This window comes from Coturnix japonica, chromosome 17, assembly GCF_001577835.2.
Source record: "Coturnix japonica isolate 7356 chromosome 17, Coturnix japonica 2.1, whole genome shotgun sequence".
NCBI classification, from domain to species: Eukaryota; Metazoa; Chordata; class Aves; order Galliformes; family Phasianidae; genus Coturnix; species Coturnix japonica.
This window is the reverse complement of record NC_029532.1, coordinates 5,227,708-5,244,251: the sequence shown is the minus strand read 5'-3', so window position 1 is coordinate 5,244,251 and position 16,544 is coordinate 5,227,708. Positions and strand designations below refer to the sequence as shown.

Here is a 16,544-nt window from a genome sequence, read left to right as displayed (position 1 = left end):
TCTTCCTGCTGCTTTTTGGCGGGGGTCCAGTCGTGCTCTATGCTGCAGACACTGTGCTGATTGAGCGGAACAGTGGGAAGAGGCTCGATCCCCTCACCGAAGGTGCAGTGTTTGTTTCTTCCTGTTCTTGACTAGAAACTATGCTTAGGAGAAGTCTTTTAATATATCCCTTAAAAAAAACAAGTAGAAATCTATAATTGTAAATTTAAAATTTAGAGAGTTTGGAAAAAATGTGTTCATTTTATATTCTGTGCCAATAAAATATGGGAAAATGTAAAGCTCAATATTGAATTTGTAAATAGTAGAGTACGGCAGTACAGGAACATGAAGTTAGGTCTGTCCATATGAATTTACGTCATGCATCTGTGTTGGATCCTGATTGTTTTCTGAGCTTCAGGCATGCTTTTGTGTGTCTTCCATTGAATGACTGTCATGTAGAGTTAGATCCACATCATCTCTCGAGTAGCTGTCAGTACAGGTAGCAAGGGCATTGCACAGGTTATTGCTTGTGCTACAATTTGAAGCTTAAACGTAGACCTTGATATTCTTCATGAAACCAGAGCTGAGCAGGACTGATGAAATCATCCTATTAGCTCCTAATCACTGTCTAACTAACAGAGGTGTACCATACAACCTTTGATTGGCCGAGTGATATGGAGATACAGCAACGTTTGGTGAAACCAGATCTGTCTGAGGAGGAGATGTCAAAACAACTGCTGGAATACCATAGGAACTATCCCGGAGTGTTCCAGATCTACCAGAAAATTTTGAGATCAATCAATGCAGACCAGCCTTTTGTGGATGTCTTATCACAAGGTAATTGTGCATCTATATGGCAAATGGTAGGCGATAAGCTGTTCTCTGAAAGGTAGATCCTAACTGTTTTAGGATTAAGATAAGTCAACACAGATGACTCCCAGCTGAGTTGTGTTCTCTATTGCAGAGTTTGGGCTGTTCCAGATAATTATTTTCAGAGGACTGGGTAAATGCAGATAACCAGAAAGTCTTGTTTACACCCTCCTATCAGGGAGCAGCTTGCTCAGCACAGCGATTGTCAGTTACTTCTTTGAGGGTCACTTAAAGGCTGCACTGTGGCTCAGCTGCTGATCCCCAAAGGGCTGGTGCCTTCCACAGGTCTGATAATAAGCCGCAGGAGTAGCTGAAAGCTGGTAACCTTTCATGATTTAAAAGCTCCTTGTGCTTGTAGCTTTTCTCTTTGACAATCCTTGTTTGCCTTTGCTTGACTGTAATGTAATCTGACTTCAAGTGTTGATACTTCAAGAAGAAAAGAGGGAAACTGCCAGAACGACCAACTGATAATGTACTTTGCAGCTGCCAGTCTGTAGATGATCTGTTATATCCCAGTAATTTTGCATCTCATAAAGGTCTTTTTTTTAACTGACAAGTGCAGCACTTTTAAGATAAACAAGTAGGAAGTTTATATTCTGAATTTACGCATTAATTACCTCTAAATTACTTAATTAAATTTAAAAGTTCATATCATAATTCATAAAGAATTCATGCCTTGAATTGTAAATAAAAATGTGAGTGCCTGAATATTAATTATTATTAATTAATAATGTAGTGAGATAAATTGAAAATTGGAATGAAAAAATCCTCTCTAGATCTTTTTTTCTGTAGTGCATCAAGCAGCCAGCTATTTTTTTTCTTTTTTTTTTTAAAGAATAATTAGATGTGGAGACTGTCTAGGGGATCATTACTCCTAATTAACTTGGTTATTTACTGCAAATTAAGCATCATTTGTAAGCAGGGTGCTTTGCCTGTAATGTTTGTGCTTTTCAATACACAGGGTTATGGAAAATGTTCAGAATAACTAGAGCACTCCTTGCTTAGCTGATACTGGGTTCTGCAGCTGGCAGACTTTGCTGCTGCCATTTTCCTCTTTGGTTTTGCTTCTGTGGTGGCTTTTCTTAAAGTATTTGTATCACTACAGAGAGAGATCTCAACAGTGTAGGGATTTTAATGGATTGTTTCATGCAACGATGATATTTTGCAGTCTCCTGAATTTTAATGGAGGTAATGCTGGGATACGTGACATCACAACCAGCTGCATGTTGTAGTATCCTGGCACAGCTTGAAGTGCTGGAAGGAAAGATGTGTATGATTCTATGCGGTTGCAGTTGGGGGTAGTTTCTCAGTTTTCTTGATTCTCTACAAATAGCAGAGTGGGAGCTTTCTCGAGCTGCTGCTTTATTAATTAGTCCATAATGATACCTACGTGTCTAGAGGAGGGTCCTTAGGAAAACTGTTAGTATGCAGCAGCATGTTAACAACAGTAATTCATACTTATCCTTAAGGAATTACTTATCCTTACTTAAATACTTATCCTGATGTTGTTCTTCGATCCTTCTGTATTATTTTAATACAGAACCACAACTCATACAAATCCTAATGGCTGCCCTAATAAGGTTCTATTTTATCGTGAGGACTCTTTAGTACATAGACTTACTGGGATTGGAGATGCCTGGGCTGACACTTGACTGTATGCACTGCAGGTGCAGAGTAAATTGAAGAAGTGTGGGTGTGCTTATGCAGCTCTTAAACATGGATAGCAAGATGCAGCTGTGTGAAATTAAGCCTTTCTATGTGGATCTGTGATGCTGGAAAGCTCACATAGCTTATACTGCAGCTTTAGCTGCTCTCCTTAGTGTTATTTTTGGCCAGAAAATGGGTGGAGAGAAAGATTCCTTGGCTGTGTACAAATACAACCCTAATTTGTCCTCACTGTGAAGTCAGCTTGTGCTATGGCATCGTGATGACTACCAGGTTCTATTCTGAGACTGTGGCAGAGTTCAGATCTCTGTAATGCAGCTACAGTTATACTCCGTGCATCCTGTGGTCCTTCCATGCTCTTGTAGTCTGTACATTGATATGACTGTAAATTCAAATATGCAGTACAAAATGTTGAATAAAGAATATCATCCAACACCCAGAACTGAGTCAGACAGAGGAGCTCAAATAGCCTTTACACGTTACGCAAGAATGATGGACAAAGAAAGAAAATTGTGCTCAATTATGTGTTGTCAATGCCATATTGTGACACGATACGTTACAAGTCTATGATAATGTAATTAGGAGTGTGTTAATCACAAACGATGCTCTGTAAATGTCATATTAATTTAACATCCTGAGTTTTTACAGTTAAATATTTGTTCAGAAACTGCAGAAAGTATTAAATGTAATTATCGCCCTCTATAATTTGCATGGTTAAAAAAAAGACTTCTGCTAAAAACAACATGATAAAAGAGCAATTATTAATTGAATCTGCTCTTTAAAATGATTCGATGTCTGCTGATGAAAGGAGGTACAGGAGCCTAATGATGGTAAGATTTCTAAAGTGCTTCTCGGTGTAAGTTGCTGACACAAGAGTTTTAGGAAAGTCTTGATTTGGGCTGGAATCTCTAGATGTTTCCGTGGTAAAATAAATGATGATGATGATGATGATTACAGCCTTCAAGGAAACAAACAACACAAAATAAAGAGTGAAGTTAATGTTCATATTATGTGTATTTAAATAAGCAGTGTATAAACAACATTTCTTGCCTTTCTGTCCTATTTTAGCTCTTACCTATGTCCAAACCAAGCACCGATCAGCTGCCCCTTTTACTCCACGTATTCTCTTTTGTGGCCCCCCAGGCAGTGGGAAGAGCCTGCAGGCAGCACTAATAGCTCAGAAATACGGCATTGTCAACAGTAAGTTCTCAGTAAATATGCACTTTGCTCAATTCCTCCTTTCTGTCTTTTTGATCATTTATCTTCTGCTGTCTGTCTTTCTTACTCACACCTGGAATTTCTCTGCCCATTGCTATGGATGTCAAATTTTTGAGGGAACTGAAAAATATTTCAGTGTAGAAATATATACCAGTAGAACACACAGTCTGTGACAAACCAGCTCTAATGTTTTTTTAGTCATCATTTTTTATATCCTTTACATCAGTGCTTTTTCACATGTTGGATTCTTGTAGTGCTGTGAATTCTTCAGTGGATCGGGGATTGTGAGTGATAGCATTGCAGCTGCAGCTGTCTGACCAAATTTGGGGCATTTTTAAGATAGAATTTGCTCTGAAAATGGACATTTTCTTCCTTTTCCGTCAGAAAATTCAGTCTGAGGCTTGGCTAGTTCCTGGTTAACATGTTAGTGTTAAGGAGTGCTACAATACAGATACTCAGCAATGTGATGGGGTCAGTGTAATGTGTGTCCATATTCTATAGTATTTTAAAATGCTGGAATAGCCATCAATTATTTTAAACAAATACCTGATGTTTAAAATTTGACAGCTGGTGATATCCTCTTGCTTAAGTAAAATGCTGGTTTGTTTCATTAGTCTTCTTTCAGCATATACCAAACAACAAAGAAACAGAGCAGGATTAGGGAGGTAGTGGGTTTTTTTTCAGGTTTGGCACAGTGCTTTCATCTAGGTCAAAATTTGCATTTTTTAAAATAACTGCTATGTAAAAGAGTTGCAGTTCTTTTTACTAAATACCATTGCCACTGCTTCACCCATCCATTAAGTTTTACTGTAAAGTATACTTTAAACAAAACGTTAAGAATTGCCTGTTTAAGACAGAAGACCACCATTTTTTTATCAAGTTGGTGGTGCTGCTGATGTTGGTGCCATTGATTTCAGGGCAGAGCTGATTTACTGTTGGTTGAAAGCTTGTGCAATAATGCATGCTGACTGTTATCTGGTATGTACCAAAAATGAAGTGGAATTAGGACATGCTGTGATATCACTTAACTTCTCCATACCTTGGTTCCCTCTCTGTAAAACAAGGCAACATGAGCTTATATGGGGCAACCAGACACAGTAACTCAGTAACTGGTCCAGAAGTGCTGTACAGTCCAAAGTAGCAGCATTTCATGTACTGCTGTCCTGAGTGGAACTTTAAATGAGCATCTCCTGGTGTTCTGTTTATTTGAAGTCAGTGATAATATTGCATTAGCACAGTTTTTAAGATATAATTCTTGCATGATCATTAAACGATCCAGGGAGTCACTTCCTTGAGCTGTGTATTATCCTGCGCCCCCAGCAGTGCGGCTCAGATGCTGTTCAGCAGGTGAAACTTTATTCACTAATTATAACTTTATAAGAAGTGAAAAACACTAGCAATCCCTTGAGTTACTATTTCAGTAACATATTTGATTAGTATCTTTCTCTCTGTTTTTAAGATGAACTTTGCCAAATGTATTCTTTTTTATTCGGTATTCTCCCCTGCTCAGTCTTTTTGCTTTTTCCTCTGCTTGGCCAAAAAGAAAATAATCCTAACAACAAACCCAAAGAACCTACAACTTTTATTTTATTCAGTGACCTTATTCCAGTATGCAGCTTCTGTGTTGTGCTTTTTCTTTTTTTTTTTTCCTTTGTTGCTTCCTTTTTAAAATTTAACCTCGTCTCTTTTTGTTCTTCCTTCCTCTTAGTTTGCTGTGGGCAACTGCTAAAGGAAACTGTTGCAGACAAGACAAAACTTGGAGAATTCGTTAAGCCTTACATTGACAGTGGATACCCAGGTAGGGCACCTTGTTGTCTCATTAATCGTAGTTACAAATTAATGGAAAATACATAAATGATGAGTGATTGTTTTTCTCTTGATCAGAGTCCATCTGGAGGCCATTTAATTCCATTCATTAGATGTGACTTACAGCAGTTAGAGTTTTAAGCTCCTCAGTCTCTCCAAATAGCCCACCATTCCAGTTGACACTCAGTAGTTTTTGTTCATATTCCAAAAGCTGAATTCTATATTTTCTATCTCAAAATCAACATCAAAATTCTGATACAGATGTGCAATTTAACAATATTTAAAGTGCTTTCTAAAGCACTTTTGCCCCATTTCACTTTTATTTCAATTTCACTAAGATATTAATAAGGACTGCCTGCTTTTATATAGATAGATAATGACTTATAAAATGCTACTGTAGGTTCATCTAGATTCACACAAGCATTTTTAACTCAAAAATAAAGTTTCCGTGTACTTCATTTCTTATTAGCCTCTATGGTGGTAGGAGGGGTGTACCACAAAGAATATTTAAGTATATATTGCTTTTGGATGATGGTTCTGCAAGTGATTTCAGATAAATCATAAATACTGTAAGCTCCTTAGGGCAGCAGTTTAAACTTGCATGTTTGTTAGCTTTCTTGCACAAAGATAGTTCTCTGTGGTGGATATTAAAAATCAAAAAAAGATCTATAGTTCTAAAATATAAATTGCATTTCAGTATGGTTTGAGCATGTTTATTTTGCCAAATTACAGTGGCCTGGAAGAGGAATTTTTAGTCCTGTTTCTAGCAACAGGCCACCTGATTACCAATGAGATAAAATACAAGGGGAAGATCTTGCTGAAAATTAAGCAATCTCAGTTAAGTTCCGGTATTGAGAGAACTTGGAGCAAAAAGAGTCTTTGTCACCTTTTCTATCCTGTGGTGAGATGGAAAGCTTAGAAGTCTGTCTCTTTTTTTTTTAATTATTATTATTATTTTTTGCACAATAGTTTAATTCTGTGACTGAATTACATAGATCTGAAATGTGAGCCTATAAAATTAACTGACGTTCCCTTGATACCATATGAAGAGATTCAGTACTTCCCTAAGCATTTCAAAAAGACCTTTGGCAGCCTGCAGCTTTGGGTATTCTATCCCTCCATCAAGCCACAAGGTAATATATTTTAACTCTAAACTGCCTTGTGGATTAATGGCTCATGGCTGCCCTTTCTAGGAGAGAACTTTGTGATTTAGAGATCCAACTAACCAGAACGCCTGTTTAACCCACAGGCAAGTGTTCTTAGCCTTCATTATTTGCAATGTATCCAAGGTCTTAAGTATGGAAATAGTCTGTGTATGTGTAGTCTGACAGACTCTGGACCCGTGCCTGTTTGATGATATCCTTTAATTTCAGAATCTTACTTTCACTTTTTTTCTCATCCCTATGGAGTGAACTCTATAGGAGCATTCAAGGCCAAGTTGGATGGGGCCCTGGGTGACCTAATTGAGTGGGTAGCAACCCTCCCTGTGGCAGGGATTGGGTCTGCGTGGGCTATAAGATTCCTTCCAACCCAAACCAATCTGTGATTTCTATGATGATTCTATGTGGGGGGAGGACTGCCAGGAACAACTTTCTCTCTAGATTCCAGTTATGTCTGGGATTGGAGGCTGGATGACCTGTCTATTCAAAGATAAGTCCTATAAGAGCTTTCTTTACTGTGTGTATTTTATAAACTTCATCTTAACCATTAAAGTTCCTTAAGGGGGATATCAAAAGCATTCCCGAGAGAGTAAAATAATTGCACACATTGTAGAGTTTGGTCTTAAAAATAAGCATATCCTTAGTCCAAGGGAACCCCTTTTATTTCAGGAACACACAGCTGAAGTGGTGATCAATTTCTTCCTCCAAATTAGAAATTATTTCAGATTAAGACAAATTATTTAATATAATACATGAGGATAGAAATATATAGTGCTTTTGAATGTTAATGGGAATCATAACTGTATTTCAGTGTATCATGCTAAAAAAAAATCTCATCTCTTTTTGCTCTGCATGCACATATATTTTATTTAGTTGGACACACTACAAAATTAATGGATGAATAAAAATAAATATTATATAGCAATACCAGAAATAATAAGTTCTGTCACTTTGCTAATCCTCCTCTCCTAGGGATAACAAAGAATGAATTTACATTCGTAAACACTAACAGGAATTCATTAATGCCCTCACAAGAGCCTTGGAGAAAATGAAAGAACATAGGATACAGAGAAGGAAAGATGGGCTGCAGAGTCACAAACAGGTTAATATGAGGGAAAGAATCTTGTGCTATTAGTGACTACATTCCATTTCAAGAAAATGACATTTTTATAGAGTTAGTTTAGCCAATAACAGTAAATGAGGACAAATATGGACTTCCACAGTGTTATAAATGTGAAAACAATTAAAACTTGAAAATGTTCAGTATGTTTCTAGTTACAACACAAGTAAGCTTGGTGTTCCATTTGGACATGGAATCATGGACGTGATTGCATCACAGAATAACCCGGAAACAAAAACAGTCCAAGAGAAATGTGATACTCAAATCATTGCTAGTCAAAATCAAACCAGTGCCATAAAATCCTGAGGCATGCCTCATATATTCTTAAAATGCTTGCCTTGGGGACTGATCTCAGTGTGGTTTCCTTTCTTTTGGACCAACTGATTGCGTACAATTAGTCAAGATACGCCAATAGAATAGGTCATGGTGTCATAAAAAGGCTGAAAAAATAGCTTATTCAAATCTAACTCATTATGGAGTTACTGAGGCTGTCCGCTGTCTATTCTGTTCTAGTTCTGGATGACTAACTCAGATCTCTTCTTGTTTTCAGGATTCACAAACATTCCTTGTTATTGTTTCTTTCCTGTGCTGCTGCTTCATGTATACTACATGTATTTCAAGAACAGCTCAAACAATTCTGTTATTCATCCCAGAAGGCAGCTCAGTGCATTCCCATTTTCAGTGTTTTCTGGTGTTTGTTTTCTCATGAAGAGCATAGCTCTTGTTTTCTCAAACTTCTCAGGTTTTTGTATGGTGATTTATTTTGCTTAATGAAGGTTGCATCCTCATTTTTGAACCTGCTAATGTTTTAATTCCCAGAACACTCTTGCCTGTGCTAGATATTTTTATACGTGTTTTCAGTTAAAAGTTCAGCAACCAGACTGCCTTCTTTATGTCAAAAACACGGATTTATTCTTTGGACAACTCATCTGAAATGTGCTTGTTTTTCCTTTAGTACATTGTGGTTTTCTCTAAATGCTGTGCAATTATTGCTAAATATACCCTGGGCAGAAAATTACCAGCCTCGAATCTGATTTCAGTTTCCTGGTCCCTATCTCCTGTTAGCTTAAATCTTGGTCAGGAAAGCTGAATTTAGCACTTACTGTTTGCTTGGTTGGGATGGGAAGACTAACACATGTGGGATGAGATGCTCTAAGGAACTTTTGTTGGGTTGGTCTTTCCCTTCTGGTATTTCAGGGCAGATGTGGACAAATAATGCATGTATAGGCAGCCCATTCACAGACTCTTCTGGCTTGATGAAGACCTTGAAGGCCATTGTGCAGGATTTGTTGATTCAGATTGCTGTAATTCTGAGGACTATTCTGCATCTTAGTAATGAAAATAGCAGCAGAATTTTGGCAAGAAAAAGAAAGGCCATCAGTCAGTTGAAATTTGTTTACTGTTCTGTATCTGTTCAGTTTTATATGTCATTGTGGTAAAATAGCACGGAGTGATCACTGTTAGTTAATGTGCTTGCAAGGCTGCAATAAATGGAGCCAGGAAAAATGAAACGGCAGGAAAACAGCACGAAGGGCAGGAAAAAAAACAACAACCCTGAAGCAGAAAGATTCCGCTTTTCAGCTGGGAGAACTTCTATTAGTTTGGGTAATGTTGTTGTTTTTTCCCACCAAAATGAGCATTCAGGTGGTAAAGGAATTCATGGAAGACAAATAACATCGCACCGTGTGCAGCCTGTTAGGATCGAACGCACACAATCCACGTTGGTGTTTTTCCTCTTCCTTTTTCAAGTAGTAATAAACGAAGCTGTCCCCAATGACAGTCTTTGCGTGGGGGGCACAATCTGGGATTCCTTAATTTCTCCTCTTTTCTAATAACAACCATTACTGCACAAACGATGATTTCCCCCCTTATTTTCAATTGAAATGGATTGAAAGGGGTGCTTTTTTTGGTGCCACCTCTGAAAGTCCCCTGGTGCCAGTGATCACAGTCTCCCTGAAAGCACTTGTGGGGTTGTTGCTTTTTGTTGCTGTTGTTGGATTTTTATTGACATCAAATTAATATTCTCACCGCTAAGTGCCAAGCACAGGTTTGACAATAGAGCAGCTTCCTCTTTGTTTAAAAACTTGCAAAGAGTTTCGGAGTTGAAAGGCTGAGTAAATCCTTCTATCTGAGGAGGTAAGCTTCGTGTTATTTCTTGTTTTTAGCAGCGCTGTACTGGCGAGCTGCAAGCTGTCTGAACATCGGAGAGAGACCCTTTGGGAGCTCCATTGGTTTTCAGCAAGTCTTTGCATGCAGTGTGTTTGTACTAGCTGAAGACAGCGCATGGCTCTCTAAATAATTTACAAGTTGATTAATAGACTCACATGGGTATAATTAGAAGAGGGAGAGACAGCAGCTACAGTAACGGGTACAGTGCTTGGGGGAACTAGAGACTTTATTTTTTTTTAAGAAACTTTCTAGGGTGCTGGGCGTTTGAAGATAAGTTGGGAAGAGCTCAGTGCCTCTTCTCTTTTGAAGTGGAAATAGGACAGTTTGAATCCGTCGAGTTTAATTTTTCACAAGCTTTAGGGGCCCTGCAGTGCAACTCCCTTTTTATTATTGAAAAAAAAACTCTCCATTTTTCTTTCATTTTTCACACACACACACACACACACACACACGGGTGCACACAGAGTCCAAACAGTACCTAATAAACAAATCGATTTCCTATTTTATTCAAGTTCATTTTCTAACAAGGGCGTGCATTCATTGATAGGCGCATCTCAGTCACACGTACACCTTATAAAGTTATGGAGGTATTTATGAATACACCCTCCTTTAATTTATGCATTTTTAAGAAACCCTCACCTCTGTTTGACAATGCTTTTGAAGTAGCTCCGTTTTTCAAGTCAAACTTTTGACTTCTCCTCTGGGACCCCTACAAAGGTTGGTTTTTTTTATGGAAAATAGGTAGCAGCCTTTTTTCCTACTAGGAAAAAATTGGTGGTCAGGAGGACAAAAAATATATATATATATATTTTTTTTCTGGTTTAGGTGTCTGTATTTTAATAACAGATGGAAGGTCATAGAATAGGAAGCTTCACATGGGGCACATGAACAGTAATAAGCTGTCGTCTCCTTTTGTGATTTCAACTTTTGTTCTTTAATGTGTTGAATTACCATAATGTGGTAAATTAGAGCCATCCCCCATTTCCTGTGTATGGAAACTGCAATATATTGATTTTCTCCTGCATGATGTGCAAACGGTACAAACCTCTGCATGTGGTTACCAGATATGCCAGGTGACACTGGGGAGACCTGGGTACAAAGGTATTCTTTAATGCAGCCCCATTTGGGATTAAGAAAAACAAACAATAGGGAAAACCAATAACAAAACAGACCACACCACTACCAAACAAACAACCACACACACAAACAGGAAAGCAGATTGGAAGCAGTCTGAGGAGTCTGTGATTTTAGAGGCTGTTGATGACAGTTAGTGGATATGGCTCTGCCCATATGAGTATTGCCATCCTCATGGGTTTGCAGCGGCGTTCACCATTGTCCTCATCACCAAAGTATCAATAGGTGCCTTCGTTCTCAGAGATACTGCTGGGGTTGGTGGGTTTGCATGAGGGTGGGGTTAAAGCCCTTTGTACATGACAAGGGATCAGATGCCCACAGTCGCCCTTTTGAATCACTGGAGAATGCTGTGAACCCTCCTGGATTGGAAGGAAGCTGTGGCCATCCTGGGCCTTGTGCTTATCAGGGCTTTTAAACAGCAAAGCAGAATATTGATTCCAAGCACTAATCTTTTGTTTATTTGGATCTCTATTGCTAACGGTCGTTCTTAGAAAACATAGAAATAAATTCTTTATTTTCTTCCTGGCTGCTCTTCTTGCAGCACCAGCTGCTGGGGGAAAAGCTTGAATTGTTTTGTTCTGTTGTTTGGAGTTTGGGATGGAGAAATCACAGTATTTTTATAAGATAAGTGGAAGGGAATGCACATTGGCAGCACCCCTTTTTAGGATCTATGGAATTTATCATCAGATTCTAGCTTTGGCTGTGCTTTACCGGGAGCTGTGTGTATAGAAACACTTTATTATGACAGGCAAAATATTAAATAGCTCTTCTGAATCACTTTATATTTTGGAAACGTGACGTTCATTCATTTCTGCCTCACTGTAAGGTGGTGTGAGGTGCTGGTCTGATGGTTTGTGGGGCTGAGAGACCCTGATTGCAGGCAGAGGGTGGGGGGAGCAGCCAGGGGAACGGGGCTGGCACCAAGCATCACTGCTGGGGCATTACAGACCCCTTAGCATCCTCCTTATCATCGTATGGTGAAATCTATATTTGGTGTAGAAAGCTAAGGTGTTTTTCACCACAGCTGTCAGAGTGAAATTTTTCTTATTATTAATTTCATATTGTCAGTGTTTAAAAAAAAAGGGTTTTATAGCCCAAATTCTTATCACAAGACCTGTGATCTTCAGTAGAGCTGTTGTAGAAATAAGGAAGAGATAAGGGGCTTTGCTGATTACCTTGGAAATGATGCATTACCGGGGTGAGAACTGTGCTTGCTGTCTGACATTTAGCTGTGTTCTCTCTGCAGAAGCTGCAGGAGTAAGAAGCAGTGGTGCAAATACACCATTTCCTGCTAGTTTTAGAAACCTACAAGTTAGAAACATCCCTTAGAGGCAATTCAGAGCAGCTTTTATCTTGCAGGTGGTAAACTGAGGCAGAAGACCTAAATCAGCTCGAGCCGTGCTGCAATCAGCGTGTGTTTGGGGATGGGAACCCAGGTGTGTGGATGTGACCTCGTTGTCAGCCCACTAGATCATCCCAGGGCTCGCTGATGGCTTCTGCCATTAGGCAAATGCGAAGAGATGCTCGAAAACATCACGGGGACTATTTTTAGAGGAGAAAAGCTTTATTTGTTGTTGGCGAGGTGGATGCTGAACTTGGGGTGAATTTCCATTGCTAAACAGAAGGTGCCACTGGCAGGTAAAGCAGCACAGGGCTGAGTGCTTCCCCCGTCCCCGGCTGTGAGCAGGGGTAGATCTCTGCCTCGGTAACTGAGAAAGAACGATGTGCTTCTTTCACTTCATCATATGATTTTGAAGGTCTGAATTTGTCACACATCATCTGGGATCTGATTGATGGTTTGGGGTTGTACCTGCTTTAAAAATGTTGTTGTCGCTTGTCTTTAATATGGTAAATTTTTATTCAATGACAACAAACCTTTGTGGGGGGAGAAGGAGGGGAGGGAAGCTCTACTATGATAAAAGAGAGAAAAAAAGCTCTAAAATGCGGCTGTTTTATTGTATTAAAATAATTCCTACAGCCCCGCTATTGAGTTCCGATGGTCGCGGCCGGCAGGTGGCGCTACACAACCGGCCGTAAGAGCGCTGTCCTCCCCGCGTGGTGCTGACCCGGAGCCGGTCGGACTCCGCACATCGCCACCCGCTGTAGGGATCGTTGGTTCCATCCAACTGTTCGCTATGAGATGAGTGAAAATCTCAGCGACTCATGTCAGTCGCTACGGCTATCGTTATTAATTTGGGGGCAATCTGAGGATCTTAATGTAGGTGAGAAAATGGAGTGCTTCTGTGAAAGGGCCAAATAAAATTACCTAATGTGAATAATGCGGAGTTTATAGAGCAGTAAAATAAGCAAATTGCATGCTTTGCTAATTTTAGGATTGACACCACAATCTGGGAAAGCAGCCTTTGGCAGTAGCTTCTACTCAGGGCAAGATGTTAACTGTCAGGTACTGGGATCGAGCCTCGGGCGTCTGAATTAGCAGTGAAAGTCTTCTGCTAAAAAAATATATCTGAGTGAAGTATAAAGGGCAAATGGACAGTATTGTCAAAAGGACCTTAAAGTTTTTACAGCGCAAAGCTGACAGAATTTATGCCTGCAAATGCATTTATGCCCTCCTTAAAATCAAGGGTTTATAGCATTGGAGAAGTGAGTCAATACCCCTCAGACGTCTGTTTTAAAGAGAAATAGGTGGAGGAGGAATGCATTTAAATATGATAATTGTATAGCTTGGAGCACTGACAGCACTGAAGCTATTGGAGAATAATGCCCTGTAAGCTCTCAAGCACTGTTTTTTGCCTCTCAGACTGTGCCTTTAATGTTCCGTTACTTTTGTCTTGAGCAGATGGTATGATTTTGTCAACTGATTGCCTGATAGGGTTTTCTATTAGTCCTGCAGATCTATGGGTTGGGTCAGAGCTAATAGGCCACACTCCTGTGAGTTTCATGAGAATGTGCTTTTCATGCAAAGTACCTTTTACCTGGGAAAACCTTTGAAGCTCTGGGAAGTAAATTTATTTTTTAATGGTCTGCTGGAAGGTGCTGATTGACAGTCACGGAGACAGGAGCGCTCCAGGTGTCCATGCAGCAGTTCCAGCACAAACAGCAGCACTTCCAGCTTCTGTTCCTGGGCCGTGCCTGCCCTTACCCTGGGGCTGCTTAGGGTCACAGCCAGATGTGTGGTCTAGACCATTAACACAGCCGAAACAGGCTGAGAGATAAAGGGGACATGCTGTGTGCTATTGACGTTAGGCAAAAATATAATTCATTTGTGCATACGCTTCCATATGAAGCTGATTGTGGCCCAGTTCTGCTGCCCGTGCTGTTTTAGAGGCTCACTGAGCCCCTGCCCCACTGCTCTCAGCATAGGGTACCGTTGGAGCTCTGAAGAATTACTTCTGAGGGTGGGTTTTACTCCTGTACCTTAATTTCGCTCCTTAATAGAGATGTGCTTCCAACTGCCTAGTCTGGATATCTCTTTGTAGCAAACTGTAATTTTTACAAGAAACTTATCTTTGGACTTCTCTAATGATAAAGTAAAATCTCTCTAGAGCCTCATTCCCCCAACTTTCAGAGTTGGAAACTCACACAAGCTTATGTTGAAAAGGAATTGATTATTCAAAGCTCTCGTGCTTCATAATCTACTTAAAACATGTAGATTGACTGCCTCATCAGAAAAGCTGTAGACTCTACTTTGCTATATAGCCCTCTGGGTCATGTGCTAAAGGCCAGGAGACCTATGGCTAGTTGCTTACAGGCTGTGTGCCACTCCAATTACAGGTTATTAATTTCCCTTGCATTCCAGAGACAGTTCCACATGAGTGAAAAGGAATACCATGCTGCAGCGTTCTTCATTACTTACTGCACAGCAAAATACTGATTTCTTTCTCCCTTCCTCCCCCCTTTTTTTTTGTTTCTCTGGCCCGTGGAAGATGTTTTACAGTTTTAATGCAGCCGTTTTAAGTGTGACTGTTTCTGTTCAAGGGCAGCTGATGTACTTTGTAATGCCATTGAACAGCCAACAAGCTATGTTCCCCCATTGTGTTGAAGTGATAGGTATGTTTGCTAATCAAGAGGAGAGCAGAGCTTGCTGTCTGACTTGTTTATGTTTTATTTCTTGCCATCTAGCTTTAGAAGGAGGCACAGAAGTATGTAAGCATCTATATTATTCAGTGATATATAGATGTACGTGAGTATACAAGCAATGTGGAGAGTATTGCTGATCTCATCAGTCATCACCAAAATTAGCAAGCTATCAGGGTTACCACGTAATCCCCAGTACTTCTTGAAAGAGTCACCAACCTGATGTATTGTTGGCTATACTGTTAATTAATTGTTACTTCAACCCATTAGATCTTTTTGCCTCTTGTGTTGGCTTCAGTATTTTTTTCAAAAGCAGTCACAAAATGGGAGGATTTTGATCCTCGGGCTTCATGGAAAGCTTATGGGATCATAAAGATGAGATCAAGAGATGCTGCCTGGTTCCCATCACAGTTGCATTTTAACTGCTTGTAGGCTGTGGTGTTTCTCCTCCCCTTGTGCAGGATGGAAGCAGTTTGACCCCTGGAACTGGAGAATCTCTAAAGATGTGCCGGCAGCCCAAAATCAGAGTGCACCCACTTTTGTTCCTGTGCCATTCCCAGGGCTCCAAGTGCTTGCCCTGATTCCCTGGGGTTCATCTCACAGGGAATGTGGGATCGTGCAGAATCCAACCTTAGCACGGATTTCTGCTTGGCTTTGGAGGTCTCATTCAGCTCCCTCGCACATCCATCTTTAAGCATTCTGCACATGTCTTAAAAATGGCATGTTTTGGCATCTTTGTACATCCATTCCAGCAGGAATCACAATAAAACAACATGTATCAAGACAGAAAGTTTAGTGTCACAGCCAGAAATTCACAAGTACTGGGAAAATTCCACCCATCTTTGCATGGGAATACATTTCCAGATAAGAGAAGGTGGGATTTTGTTCTTGTTTTCCTTCTGGGGTATGTTGGTTTTGCATTAGATCGTGTAACCCAGAGGGCAGGGAGAAGAGCTGACCTGCAAACAGCTCTGCAATGCTGCTGCTACCCCCAGTGCCAACCTGCAGTTCAGCTCTTGGGTAGCTAGATAGGTAACATCTGCTTAATAACATTCCTGCCTGCTGTTAGCTTTATCAGTCCCATTTTTAATGCAATGCCATGTTTTGCACTGTCATTTTACCCCCTGTCAAGCAACTAGTAACGATTTTATTCCATTCCTTTTTATTCCTTTTAGCAGCTGGAGAATGGAACTCTGTATCTTGTTGGGCTTTTTTGTTTGGTTGGTTGTGTTGTCTTTTGTTTCTAATAATGTGAAGCGAGTACCTTCGGTTCACACACTAATCTGTTTTGTAATTAATTCCCGGTGGTTTTCCTCTATTTTTGATTTCTGAGTGCAATGCTATAAACTCAGTAATTTGGTTACTTAAAGGAGAGGTGATGAATT

At 39.8% G+C, this 16,544-nt stretch overlaps 1 protein-coding gene across 3 annotated transcripts in view; it reads left to right on the top strand.

Annotated features, from left to right (window-relative positions):
- Nucleotides 1-16,544, top strand: part of AK8 (adenylate kinase 8) — a 60,383-nt gene that overhangs the window by 18,751 nt on the left and 25,088 nt on the right. For all 3 annotated transcript variants that reach the window (XM_015879182.2, XM_015879181.2, XM_015879183.2), the window contains exons 7-10: nucleotides 31-102; nucleotides 619-816; nucleotides 3,583-3,714; nucleotides 5,441-5,530. In XM_015879182.2, coding sequence (XP_015734668.1) covers nucleotides 31-102; nucleotides 619-816; nucleotides 3,583-3,714; nucleotides 5,441-5,530 — 492 coding nt within the window. The remainder of the gene's footprint in view (nucleotides 1-30; nucleotides 103-618; nucleotides 817-3,582; nucleotides 3,715-5,440; nucleotides 5,531-16,544) is intronic.